Source organism: Marmota flaviventris, chromosome 6 (genome assembly GCF_047511675.1).
Source record: "Marmota flaviventris isolate mMarFla1 chromosome 6, mMarFla1.hap1, whole genome shotgun sequence".
Classification (NCBI taxonomy): domain Eukaryota; kingdom Metazoa; phylum Chordata; class Mammalia; order Rodentia; family Sciuridae; genus Marmota; species Marmota flaviventris.
The window spans coordinates 106757437-106769702 of record NC_092503.1 but is presented as its reverse complement, the minus strand read 5'-3'; the positions used below and the strand labels follow the sequence as shown (position 1 = coordinate 106769702).

Here is a 12266-nt window from a genome sequence, read left to right as displayed (position 1 = left end):
AAAAAAAGACATAGTTGTAGGTGGTAAACAGCTTATGTCCTAAACATTAATTCTTTCCTTGTATACTATTTTCCCCCATTAGAATGTCATATGTTCCTAGTATAGGTTAAGTATCCCTTATCCAGAATGTTTGGAACAAGAAATGCCTTAAGAGTTTATTTATTTATTTATTTTGACATGGCAGGGGGATGGCGGGCGAGGGGGATATTTACATATACATAATCCCTTATCCAAAATGTCTGGAACTAGAAATATTTTGAATTTCGTTTTGGAGGGGTGTATTTAGAATATTTACATATGTATAATGAGATAGATATCTTGGAGATGGGAACCAAAGCAAATTATAAGATTCTTTTATGTTTCAAATATTTGGTATACATGTAGCTTTGAAGTAATTTTGTACAGTATTATCAATAAATCATGTTTTGGCTGTGACCCATTACATGAAGTCTCCTGCAGAAATTTCTACTTGTGAGTGGCATCATGTTGATGCTCATTAAAAAGTAGATTTTTTTTTTTTTTTTAGTGTATTTGATTTTGGGGTTTTGGATTAGGAATAGTATATCTGTGCTTGAAATATAAAAGTATTATTCTAACTCTTCTGTGAGTTATTAACACTTCTTAAAAAATTGTTTTAGTTCAAGTACAGCTTTAAATTTCGCACTAGGTTTATGTAAATTTCATATTTTCTACTTAGTTTGAAGATATACCTTTTAAGAATAATGCATAAAACTAATTCATAATTTACAGAAAATGTAAAACATATGAAACCAGCTTATTGACATTTTTCAGTTAAAGTAATAATTTGAGGTAAAAGATATAGTAGAAATGATATAGTATAAAGTATACTGACTTTGCTATTTTAAAAAAGTGGGTTTTATTATTGATAAGTTTCTCCTCAAAATCTGTTTTCTTACTTAGCTAACATTTTATGATTCAGTACATCTACTAATACCCATTAGAACACCTGGTATGGAAATCTGTTCCTTTAATTTATAAAAGGCATATGGCCCTCATTTTATTATCACATAAAATTGTCCTGTTTATATAAAACTACATATAAACATTTATGTCTTTATATATAATACTAATTATATATAGATATACACACAGATTCTGACTTTTGTACATGTAAGAAAGTCACTCCTAGAATAATATTTTCTTTTCCCCTTTTTAATGGCATGATATAACTGAGTTCCCCCTTGTATGTTCTCATATATTATATAGCACTACAAATTACAGAGCTACTAAGAACTATATTTTAGTGTTTTTTTTTTTTCATTTTTTCAAACACTATATTAAAAATTAGTTTAAGGAAAATCTCACTGACACTGCTAGTCATTTATAAAGTTCACAAGGTCCACATATTTTTAAAATAATGAATTTTTCTAAAATACTTCTACAATAATAAATTTTCTGAGAAGTAAATTATTTTCAGATTAGTTTTAAAATACTAGAGACTTTAGTACTAACATAGCTGTTACATTTAGTTCAGCTGATGAGTTACCTTTACAGTGTAGTATTTTATCTTTTTTGATTTTTTTTTTTTTTTGATAAGTTCTTCCAGGATTAAAATGAAATGTTATAGAAGGGAGACCAGTGTAGTAGAGGAAGGCAATCAGGGGAAGGTAGGAGGAGAGGAAAGAGCAGGTACTGGAGAAGGAAATTGATCAAATTTTATTATGTGGATATATAAATATGTCACAATGAACCCCATGATTATGTATAATTCACTAATAAAAATACATTTTAAAATAAATGAAATTTTAGAAAACATAAGTTCTTCATTCCCAAAGCAGTCATTATGGAATAAGGAAGCATTCTCTCCTTTCCATTTTATTTTATACTTTATCTCTTTTTGTGTGAATTACTTTCCAAATATTAACTGATTTCTTTCTTTCAGAAAGAATTTATGGTGGGATTTTTATAATAAGGTTCTTATTGAGTAGAGGATGCTATCAAAAGTGAGTCTCTTATCTAAACAAGGATTAAAAAAATTAGTTTCTAATAATAGTTTCCTCGATTATATTATAGAAAGTATCACTGATTAAGGCCTTGGTAAATTTTTATTTATGTATAAAGATACTTTAAAGGTTGTATTGAATTTTTATAGTGAGATATTTTTAAAATAATATTTGTAATTTTTATTTTATAATATCATAGGATTAAAGTTGCCTCCTTTATTGTAATTTCTGTATACACCAAAGACTAGAATTGACTGACTGAAAGGTGGTTTAATTTTAGTTACAATTATTTTATGAGATGTTAATATTGATTTATAAAACTGGCCTCTTAAAGTATTGTGCCATTCTTTTAAAAACTATCTTTATTTTTTAGTGAGTAATAAAACAAGGCATCTTTCTAGTTTAATGTGTATTGATATTAATACTAATCTTAACTTTTTCTTTTGAATGACCCAGAAATCTAAAAATCTAATACATATCTTGTGTAAGTTTACATAACCTGCAGTAGCTATATGCTAAACATTGAAATGCTTCTATTCATTCTACAACTGTTCCTTTTTCCTGCTTTGTGAAATAATTTTTTTGGTTTAGTCTTTTTTCTAGACATTCCTATCCTTGACTTTTCTTTCCAGATTTTGTTTCCTAGCCTGTTTGCCATGTTTTCCTTCTTACGTGTCAGGAAATTATCCTACCCTTCTCCATTTTGGTAAGATAACAACTTATAAAAGAAATCAAAATAGTACATTCAGTATAAATAGGTGGTGCACATTGATTTTTTTTCTTTATAATTTTACTGAAAGTGTACATGTCTGTCTGTCTATTTATTCTAACCCTTTTGGTTTTCCATTTTAAAATAAAATGAAGTTCATTTTGGAAAATTTTTCTTGATTACAGCCTAAAATATTCCTGTAACAAAGATTTTTTAAAAATTTCAAACCTTGGCAACCATAAAAATCAGGTTATTTGCTCCTAAAATTGGAGATTTCACTTGGCTTTTTAAAAACGTTCCATATCTTCCTACCAACATGCAAAAGCACAAGTAGTTGTCAGAGTGACGAGGTGTAATTACAAGAGTTAAGTTATGGTCATGCCTTTTGTGCCATTTGTATAGTGTAAATCCATTGTTATCACTTTTAAGTAAACTTAAAAGCATTTAGATATATTATGAGTCAAAAATGTGCACTGTTCTGTATTACTAACATAATGGCATAAATGGAGAACCTGAGAGAGTTTTAGAATGGTGAAATTGTCTTGGTGTTGTAGTCCCCAAACTGGACATTTGGAAGGCCTATTATATAAGCATGGTGTATTTTGTAAATCTACGTTTATTTACCCTTCGTTTTCATTTCTTTTAATTTCTTCCATGTTTTTCTGTTTTCTTTCTACAAGTTGCTTAAATATGCATTTGAAAATAATCTTTACAGGCCAAAATGATTGATTTTTATTTTTCAAAGTGTTTTGTGGGCTATCAGTGTACATTTGTCAGTGTAAAAAGAAATTTTTAACCAATTGTATCCTGTTCTTAACATTCTTTTTAAAAAATACTGATTTTTTCAAGATATTTACAAATATATAGACAGCATCCACCTGTAATCCCAGCTACTTGGGTGGCTGAGGCATAAGGATTACAACTTTGAGGACGTCTACCAATTTAGTGAAATCTTGTCTCAAAATAAAAAGGGCTAGGTTGTAGTGCCATGGTAGGGTACCCTTAGGTTCAATCCCCAGTACCACCAAAGCAAAACAAAACAATTATTTACAGATAGAATGACCTTTATATAAGTAAATATTTAAATTACACCTTTTTTAGATTATATAATACATTTTCCACTGCAGTCTTTATTTCTTGCTATGACTTGTTATATAGTTACAGTCACCAAAAGACTAAAAAATTAACCTTAATATATTGCAGTGTCTGTTGTGATACATTATCTTAGTGACTTGATCAAAGAGAGAACACACAATGTAATCTATAGAAAAACATTAGCAATAATCAACCAATGTTTCCAATTTTAAAACACATATTGCCAAACAGTGATGCCTCTTTTTTTGCCTTACATTTGTGTCACTTATTCCTTAATACAAAATTTTAAAAATTATTTTTATATGAAATTTGATGAATTAAACATTGAGGGTGATGATGAATATTTTAAGCAATAACAAATCACTGTTGCAACATCGTAGTATCTAACAAAGTATTATAACCATCCAGGCAAATGCTAAAGGGGAGAAAAAAAATCCAGGCCTGGAAAATTAGGATATCTGCTGCCATTTGGCTGTGGTTAATATCCCTGGCTTGGAATCTGGGTTAAATCAAGGTAATAAGTAACAATGGAAGTATCAGGAATTACTGCTAGGGTTCTTTTATTATATATAGATACCCGGGCTTCAGAGTTACAACTACTTCTTTAGCATGATTTTATGGATTATCTAGGAAAAGGCAAGGTAATGCATACCATTCTTTCAGAGGTATGACTTATACTAGATTCTTCTTTAAACCCAAATTTTTGGGTCAAAGATCATTCAGCCTTTGATGGTAGAGAAGCAGATTGATCTTTATAGCATTTTCCTTTGGTATTTGATTTGCCTTAGATTTAAAACTATCTTATGATTTCTACAAATGGTAATGTTTAAGCATAGATGCTAAACAGTTTTAGTTCTAACTGTAACATCCCATATGAAGACATGTTAAATCATACTTTTGGCCTGTAATCTCAGCAGCTTGGGAGGCTGAGGCAGGAGGATTGCAAGTTCAAAGCCAGCCTCAGCAACTTAGTGAGACCCTGTCTCAAAAAAATAGAAAGTGCTGGGGATGTTGCTCAGTGGTTAAGCATGCTTGGGTTCAGTCCCTGGTACCAAAAATAAATAAATCAGTAAAAATCATACTTTCGCTTTACACTGAAAAATGCAAATAGAGAGCAGCAAGGTGCCAGATACACTTGAATCCTTAAAATTTGAATATCAGTTCACTATATTAAGTTTAAAATAAATTTTATGATGTTGTAATTAATTAGAAGTTTTAAGTAGATCATTTTTTTAAATAAGCAAGAACTTCAGATGATAGTTTCTGTGTTACTACAGTTTATGGTACAGATTTATCTTTCAATAGAAACTTTTTGTTGAAGTCTAAATATCTATTGAAAACATAACCCTTATTGTTTATAAAGTCTTGTACTATAAAATGTATTAAGTAAAAAGAATGTGTCTTAAGGGTGTTGTTTTCCAAATGCATATGAAAAGCACAGGTCAACTTGTTAGTCCTTCAAAGTAGTGGTACTCTTTTTGTTCAAAAGCCAGAAACATTACTTTTTACCCTTTAAAAGGTACAATTATATCTCAGTAGACAATATTTATTTTTATTCTCTAGATGTTGTAAATTTTGATGACATAGCTTCCTCAGAAAACTTGTTACATCTCACTGCAAATAGACCGAAGATGCCTGGAAGAAGATTGCCTGGTCGCTTCAATGGTGGACATTCTGTGAGTTACACTTAACTATAGGAAAACTCAGAAGATTTAGCAAATACAAAGTCCATTTGAAGATGAGAAAATGAGAGGTTTTATAGCTACATCTAAATAAATCAGGAAAGGCACCTCTTACGGTCAAATGGCAAATGCTGATGTATAAGAAAATAACAAGGAAAGAGGTATGTTCTTCAGTATGGTCTGGAATAGATTATTTGTTATGAGACCATAACCACACAGCCCAGGGTCAAATGAGGACAGGGAACCTGTTCAATCTACTAATCTAACAATAGTGATCAAGATTGAAAAGTGGAAGATAACTCATTTTAGGGTAAAATGAGAATTTTTTTTCTTCGGAAATATTCAGGATTTTTTTGTAGCACGTGTCCTATTATCTAAGTAACTTGTTATTATGCTTTCTGTTTTTTGCCTGGAATACAGGTTGTACTTTAATGATAATATATTAACTTGTATTTACTATGATGTTTTTAGCCTACTTAAGTGGAAAAAATTTTTGTTGCTGTGAGATGAGTTATTCTTGCCCTCAAGATATGCAAATGTGTTATTCAGCTTGAAGTTACATAATATCTTTTTAAGAGTAATGGAATAACAAGAATAGTAGCAAGTGAAGTAGTATAAGTAATTTTCTTTATTATCCAAATGCCTACTACTAGTTTCCTTCTTTGATTTGTTTTGTTTCTTGATTTCTAAAAAAATCATCTAGCCAACTCAAAGCCCAGAAAAAACTTTGAAGTTATCAAAAGAAGAAGATAGTGCCAACCTAAAGCCATCTGAATTTAAAAAGGATACATGCTACGTTCCAAAGGTGAGTCACATTTGTATGGTTTTCAGGATTCTTTGTGAACATCAGAATTATAGAATTTAGTATATTTTCTAAAAATTATTTCTTCTGCCAAGAAATAAAATAATTTTTTTGAGGAATTGAATTGTTAATCTTAAGTCACACTGTTCTCTAGTGATATTTTTAGAAGAGCTTATATTGTTTTTAAAATTAATAATATTACTTATTTCATATTTTAAGGCATAGATTTATATATGTTTCATTTTCTTATTAAACGTATACTCTGAAATTGTCTAGTCCACATACTTTTAAAAGAGGGATAACATTTAATTAGATCAGAAACCATTATTTCTTTACTCTTTACCTAGCTTGGTTGTTGGCACCATAATTAAACACTCAGTACATACTGGAATGAATGGCAAAATACATGGATCCTTCTATCTGTTACACGGTCTTAGGTATCTTTTCTAAACTTGTGCTATTTTTATTTAAAATATTTTTACCACAACTGACACATATACTTAAAAAGGTCACATCTCCTCCTAAGTTGTTCCTTAGTTTTATTACACGGCATTTGGATACATTTCCAATTTATTAAATACAATTAAATCTCATTCTCTAAGCAGTTGACAATCCATTGAAATTTTACTAAAATGGCTTTGTTGTTTTTTTTGCTACAAAAATGATTCCAGTATGTGGATTCATCTTAATGCTTCTTCCATGATCATTCTAAATTTTTTCATGATTACTTTTAAGTCAGCCTCTTTAGATATTCTAAATGATATGTGTTTAATATGGAAGATCAAGTAACACCTTATTAATACTGATATATTCTTGCTTTTAGATTCTCCAGTAGGCACAGCATCCATAAGATAAATTTGATGGATTTTTTTTGTTTGTTTCTCCTTTTTAAAAACAAAGCCATTGCCATATATTTCTTCAACAAAACCCACTAGTTGTTGCAAATTAATTCTTTAATTGTTTGTTGTTTTTTTCCAGTCAGGAACATCAAACTGTTTCTTGAATTTTCAAATTTACCGTTATCTTGGAGTACAGGTTACCAAAATGCTAGGGACCAGAAGTGTTTCAGATTTCCAGTTCTTTTGTATTTTGTAATATTTGCAAGTATACAATGAGATATCTTGAGAATGGGACCCAAGATGAAGTATAAAATTTATTTGTTTTATGTACTTCTTGTATACAAAGCCTGAAGATAATTTTATACAGTAGTATGACTACATTTTGACTTAACCCATTATATAAAGTCAGGTATAGAATTATTCACTTGTGGAAAGTTGCTACTCAAAGATTTGAACTTTTGAGCATCTTGGATTTCCAGTTTTCAGGTCTGGGTTGTTCAGTCTGCATTGTTATTTTTAAACATCTTTTGCTCTAAGTATCTACTTAAATGTAATATACATTTATATATACAAATAAGATCAGAAGAAACTTTTATTATGTTTTCAGCCATCTGTCTACCTTTCAACACCTTCAAATACTTCTAAAGCAAATACATCTGCCTTCCTAACTCCATTAGAAATAAAATCTAAAGTAGAAACAGATGATGGCAAAAAAAATTCCCTAGATGAACTTCGCGCCCAGATTATTGAATTGCTGTGTAGTGTAGAAGCACTGAAAAAGGATCATGGGTAAGTAACCTTTGTTTTCTTCTGTGAGTACTACCTAGTACATATGCAAAGAATTCTTTCAAAGTGTATTAAATAAAGATCTGTTCTGCCTGTTTCTGGTATAAGAAAATTTTCATTAAAGGTGCTTTTGATAAAAACTTGAATTGGAAAACTTGTTCCAGTATGTTAGTCCTGGAATAGATACATGGAAACCTCTAAGTTGGACTAGAAATCTTCTGGTCAGACATAGGAGTTAAATGGTCTTGAAAAATATGAGGAAAATCATATTGTATTTTAGGGTCAGGTATATATGTATAGTTGAATTTCTGAGAGGGTTAGGATAGGTGATCTCTAAATCCTTTCTCTTAACTCTGAAAGTTTTTGATATGGTGTACAGTTGGACATCCCTAATTGAATGTGAGAGACTTTGTAGAGCTTAAGTACATGTAAAAGATCACTTACTGTAGCCCTCTCTATTTTTTAAAATGAAGAAATAAAGGTTCAGAGAAGTTAAGCTATTTACTTATTATACAGCTTTTTAAAAGACAGAACTAAAACAACCCTCAAGTCCTCTATTATTTTAGAGATCTTTTCTATTAAAACTAGTATTTGAATTCTAAAACTTGATATTTTAAACATAATACTGCAAAATATCAAGGTAAAACAAATAATTGAGTCACTAATCTATTTGAACTTAGAACGATGGTGCTCATCCCCTTACATCAACATCCTTTCTAAAAGAATTTGTATTTTTAGAATATAAAATTCACAGCCAGAGGCCATGTTACCCAGGACCTAATTTTAACCATTTCTTGTTCAATTCTCAGGTGGCCTAGTATTCTTTATAAAAAAAAATGTAGTGAGATTAATAACATGAGGTATTTGTAGTTCATAGAACATTTATTACCTCTTAGAAACAAAAATGTATCTTGAATAACTACTTAAAATATGTGTGCATGTATATATTTATATATATTATATACTTTATGTACATAATATATAGTTTGTCATTTGATGATACATTAACCCAAATTGGCTTTTGCATTACTATTATATCTTTATAGCTTACATAAGTAATATTTATACATCCAATATTAAAATCTAAAATGCATGCAACAAGTAACTAAAAAATACAGCTTGACATGTAAAGATTGAAATATGTCAGTCATCTAAGTATTCATTAGAGAAGTTGCAGAATAGTACTTACAGTTTGATCCTAGACTTGTAAAAAGAAAACAGTGGTATATAAAAACTATACATTTATCAATATATTTTTAAAAGAAGAATAAAAATGTGAGAAGTACTAAATTATTAGATCAGAAAGCAAATAATGTTAACACTATATAGGTAAATAGGATGGGATAAATAATGCAGGATTAGTCTTAAATATAGATTTAATGTATAATGAACTCAGAATGTTGAATAATCACAATAGAAAATATATAAACTAGGATAATATTATAGAAATATGAATTTAGCTTAGGTGTATACCTCTTATCACTATAAAATAAGCTCTAGATGAATTTGAGTTGAATATTATAATTTCAAAAATTATGGTCAAGTAGAAAATAGAAAATTTGCCTCATATAGAAGCATGGTTTTCTAATTATTAAAGGCCTAGAAGAAATTAGTTTTAAAATGTTAATTTAAATAATATAAATAATTTTAAAAGTTCCCTTGTTTTAGTTAATAAATTTTTAAACAGTTTCTCAAACTGTTTTTCTATACTCTTCTTTTTGGTGGGGGCTGTGCTGGGAATTAAACCCAGGCCCTTGCACATACTAGGCAAGTGCTCTACCACTGAGCTACATTTCTGATTCTTTTTTATATTTTTTAATTTTTCATTTTTGAGAAAGGATCTCAATAAGTTGCCCAGGATGCCTTGAACATGGAATCATTTTTGCCTAAACCTCTTGGGTAGCTGGGATTAGAGGCATGCACCATCATACTGGACTATTTTTTGAAGGTACTCATGAAGAGAATTTTTCTAATGTATGTTAAAAGGCAGAAAATATGCACAAACAAACAACAACAACAAAAAAAAAAACCCCAGCTTTTAGCCCTCTCTCCCAACCATGAATGAGAAATAAGCGTGAAGCTCACTGAGAGCTGTCAGTGTCAGCCACCTCAGGACCTCAGGCAGCATGGCCTCATCCAGCTTCACCGAGTGGCACTCCCGGTTCCAGCAGTTTGTGGAAGCCCTCCAACAAGACAGCTGGCTGATTCCACCCATTTATACCGAAAAGGATTGGACCGAGGCTATCCATGACCTATGGCTTCAAGGAACTTCCATCGATTTCAACGCCAAGGAAATTTGCATCGTTAGCACCCTGGCCTTTATGGCTATAATTCTCTTGTCCCCCCAACCTGACCATTCCTCCCTTCCTTCAAACTTGTCGTCCCTCTCCAACAGGAAGTAGCCAGACGATTTCAACGCCCTGAGTCCAAACAAAAAGAACAAGGGAGGAATGTTGGGTTTTCAAGAGACCTTGGCATTAGGTTTTATTTGCCCCATAGGGTCTCTCCCCACTGAAGTTTCTATCTCTACAGAAGAATATTACACAATCCTTTACCCCTCCACCTCTTGTCTCAAGGGCGCCAAAGTCAAAATTTTCCTTCAAAAATTCCCTCAAGACACATTGTTTAATCACCCTTTCCTAACAAACCCTGCCAGTCACCACCATTCCTGAGTCACCCTGCAAATCAGCAACTGCCACATGGCCTAATCAACACTTCTAAAGCCAAAACTGGCTCAGGGGGCTGCTCTCTTCCTCTCCTTTTCTTCTCCTTCGTGCAGACCCCAATAAAATCTCTTAGTTCAATTAAAAAAAAATCAAAAACAGATATTTGAATACTAAATAGCATAAATATGAAAATTTAAGCTGAGTGAAAATGTTTTCAAATAATTTCTGAAAAGACACAATATGGAATATCTTTATTGAAAAAATAGTTGAATATGGAAAAATAAAAATATGAGTTAAGAAAGATTATTGGTTATACTAATTTTGCTGTTTGGTTAATTTTAAAAAAGGAAAGTATCGGTGAAATTATCAGATAAATTGTAATTTGCCTTTATTGTGACTTGTTGATATTATTTTGCAAATTGTTTTGGCTCTGAAGTATCTAGCCAAAATAAAATATATGCTAGATGAATGTGGAAAATTGCTTTTAAAAGCCATATATTATTTCCTTTTTTGTTTTTTCATAAGCTGTTCTGAATTTACTTAATTTATCTTAGATAAGTTTGCCAGGGTTTTGCTGAATTTTTTTTACTATTAACATCGAATTGTTGAAACTGGAACATCTGAAAATTTTATCAGTCAACATGGCTAGTTTCCCTCATATACCTGGGAGGTTAGGCAGAAGAGATTCTGTTAATTTGTCTATTTGCCTCGTCTATATTGTTTAATTGGAAGTAATAAATATTTTGTTTTTTAGGAAAGAACTGGAAAAACTGAGAAAAGATTTGGAAGAAGAGAAGGCCTTGAGAAGTAATCTAGAGGTAATTTGTTTCTGCCAGCATTGAGATTTTAGACAGTATAAACTATACCTTTTTTTTTTTTAATCCCAACCATGTGATTGGTTCTACAAATTACGCCATTCTATTCCACTTGGACATTCCCTACTGCATGGTAGCAGTTTTGTAAATATCTTGTTGATACTCTGTCATATTTCATTCATTCAAACGGAAAAACATCTTTGAACATTAACTCTCTTAGGCAGTGTATGAACCTGAAGGTATATATTTGTGAATAAAATAAATATTGTTCTTTCCTCTTAAATCGCCAGTTTATTTTTTCCCTGTGGCAGGACTGGTGGTGTTATTGCTTTCCAGTTCTCACTAGAAGTTTACCTGTATTCTTTGCTGATGGCTGGCAATTTTATTTAATTCCTTTTTCTTCCTTAACTTTCTTTCTCTGCTCATGCATTTTTGTCTTCAATTGTGTTCTTCTTCCTACATATGTAAGAGAAAATTGTATCTTGCTTTTTTTTTCCCTCCCAGAGGCTCTTCTTATTCTCTATTGAAGTATTTCATATCTTCTCTACATTTTACCTTACCTCATTACTTAGCCTGTTTCTTTTGTCAGCATCATAGGTCAAGATAGAACGTGGGACTGTGGTTATAGAACTTGAGCTCCTATTTTGAATTATAGTCTTGACTACCCTAAATTATATCATTTAGGCTTAGCTCTTTCTGTTCATTATCTCATTCGATACATATAAGGACTTGTAAGGATTATTGTTTTTATTTATAAGGGTGAGAAAACTGGAGATTAGATTGGTGAAGTAAGAGCAGTGGAACTGAAAAATTTTAAACATTTTTAACAGAAGTAACCAGACTTTAAAATGTCTACTCTTAGAAATTATCATACTGGGTAAACTTGGGTGAGTCACTTAACTTTCTTT

The 12266-nt window shown here is 30.8% G+C and overlaps 1 protein-coding gene across 2 annotated transcripts in view; it reads left to right on the top strand.

Annotated features, from left to right (window-relative positions):
* The window catches only part of Cd2ap (CD2 associated protein), a 129510-nt gene that overhangs the window by 111100 nt on the left and 6144 nt on the right, over positions 1-12266 (top strand). For both annotated transcript variants that reach the window (XM_071613330.1, XM_027938246.2), the window contains 4 exons: positions 5332-5444; positions 6154-6255; positions 7699-7880; positions 11298-11361. In XM_071613330.1, coding sequence (XP_071469431.1) covers positions 5332-5444; positions 6154-6255; positions 7699-7880; positions 11298-11361 — 461 coding nt within the window. The remainder of the gene's footprint in view (positions 1-5331; positions 5445-6153; positions 6256-7698; positions 7881-11297; positions 11362-12266) is intronic.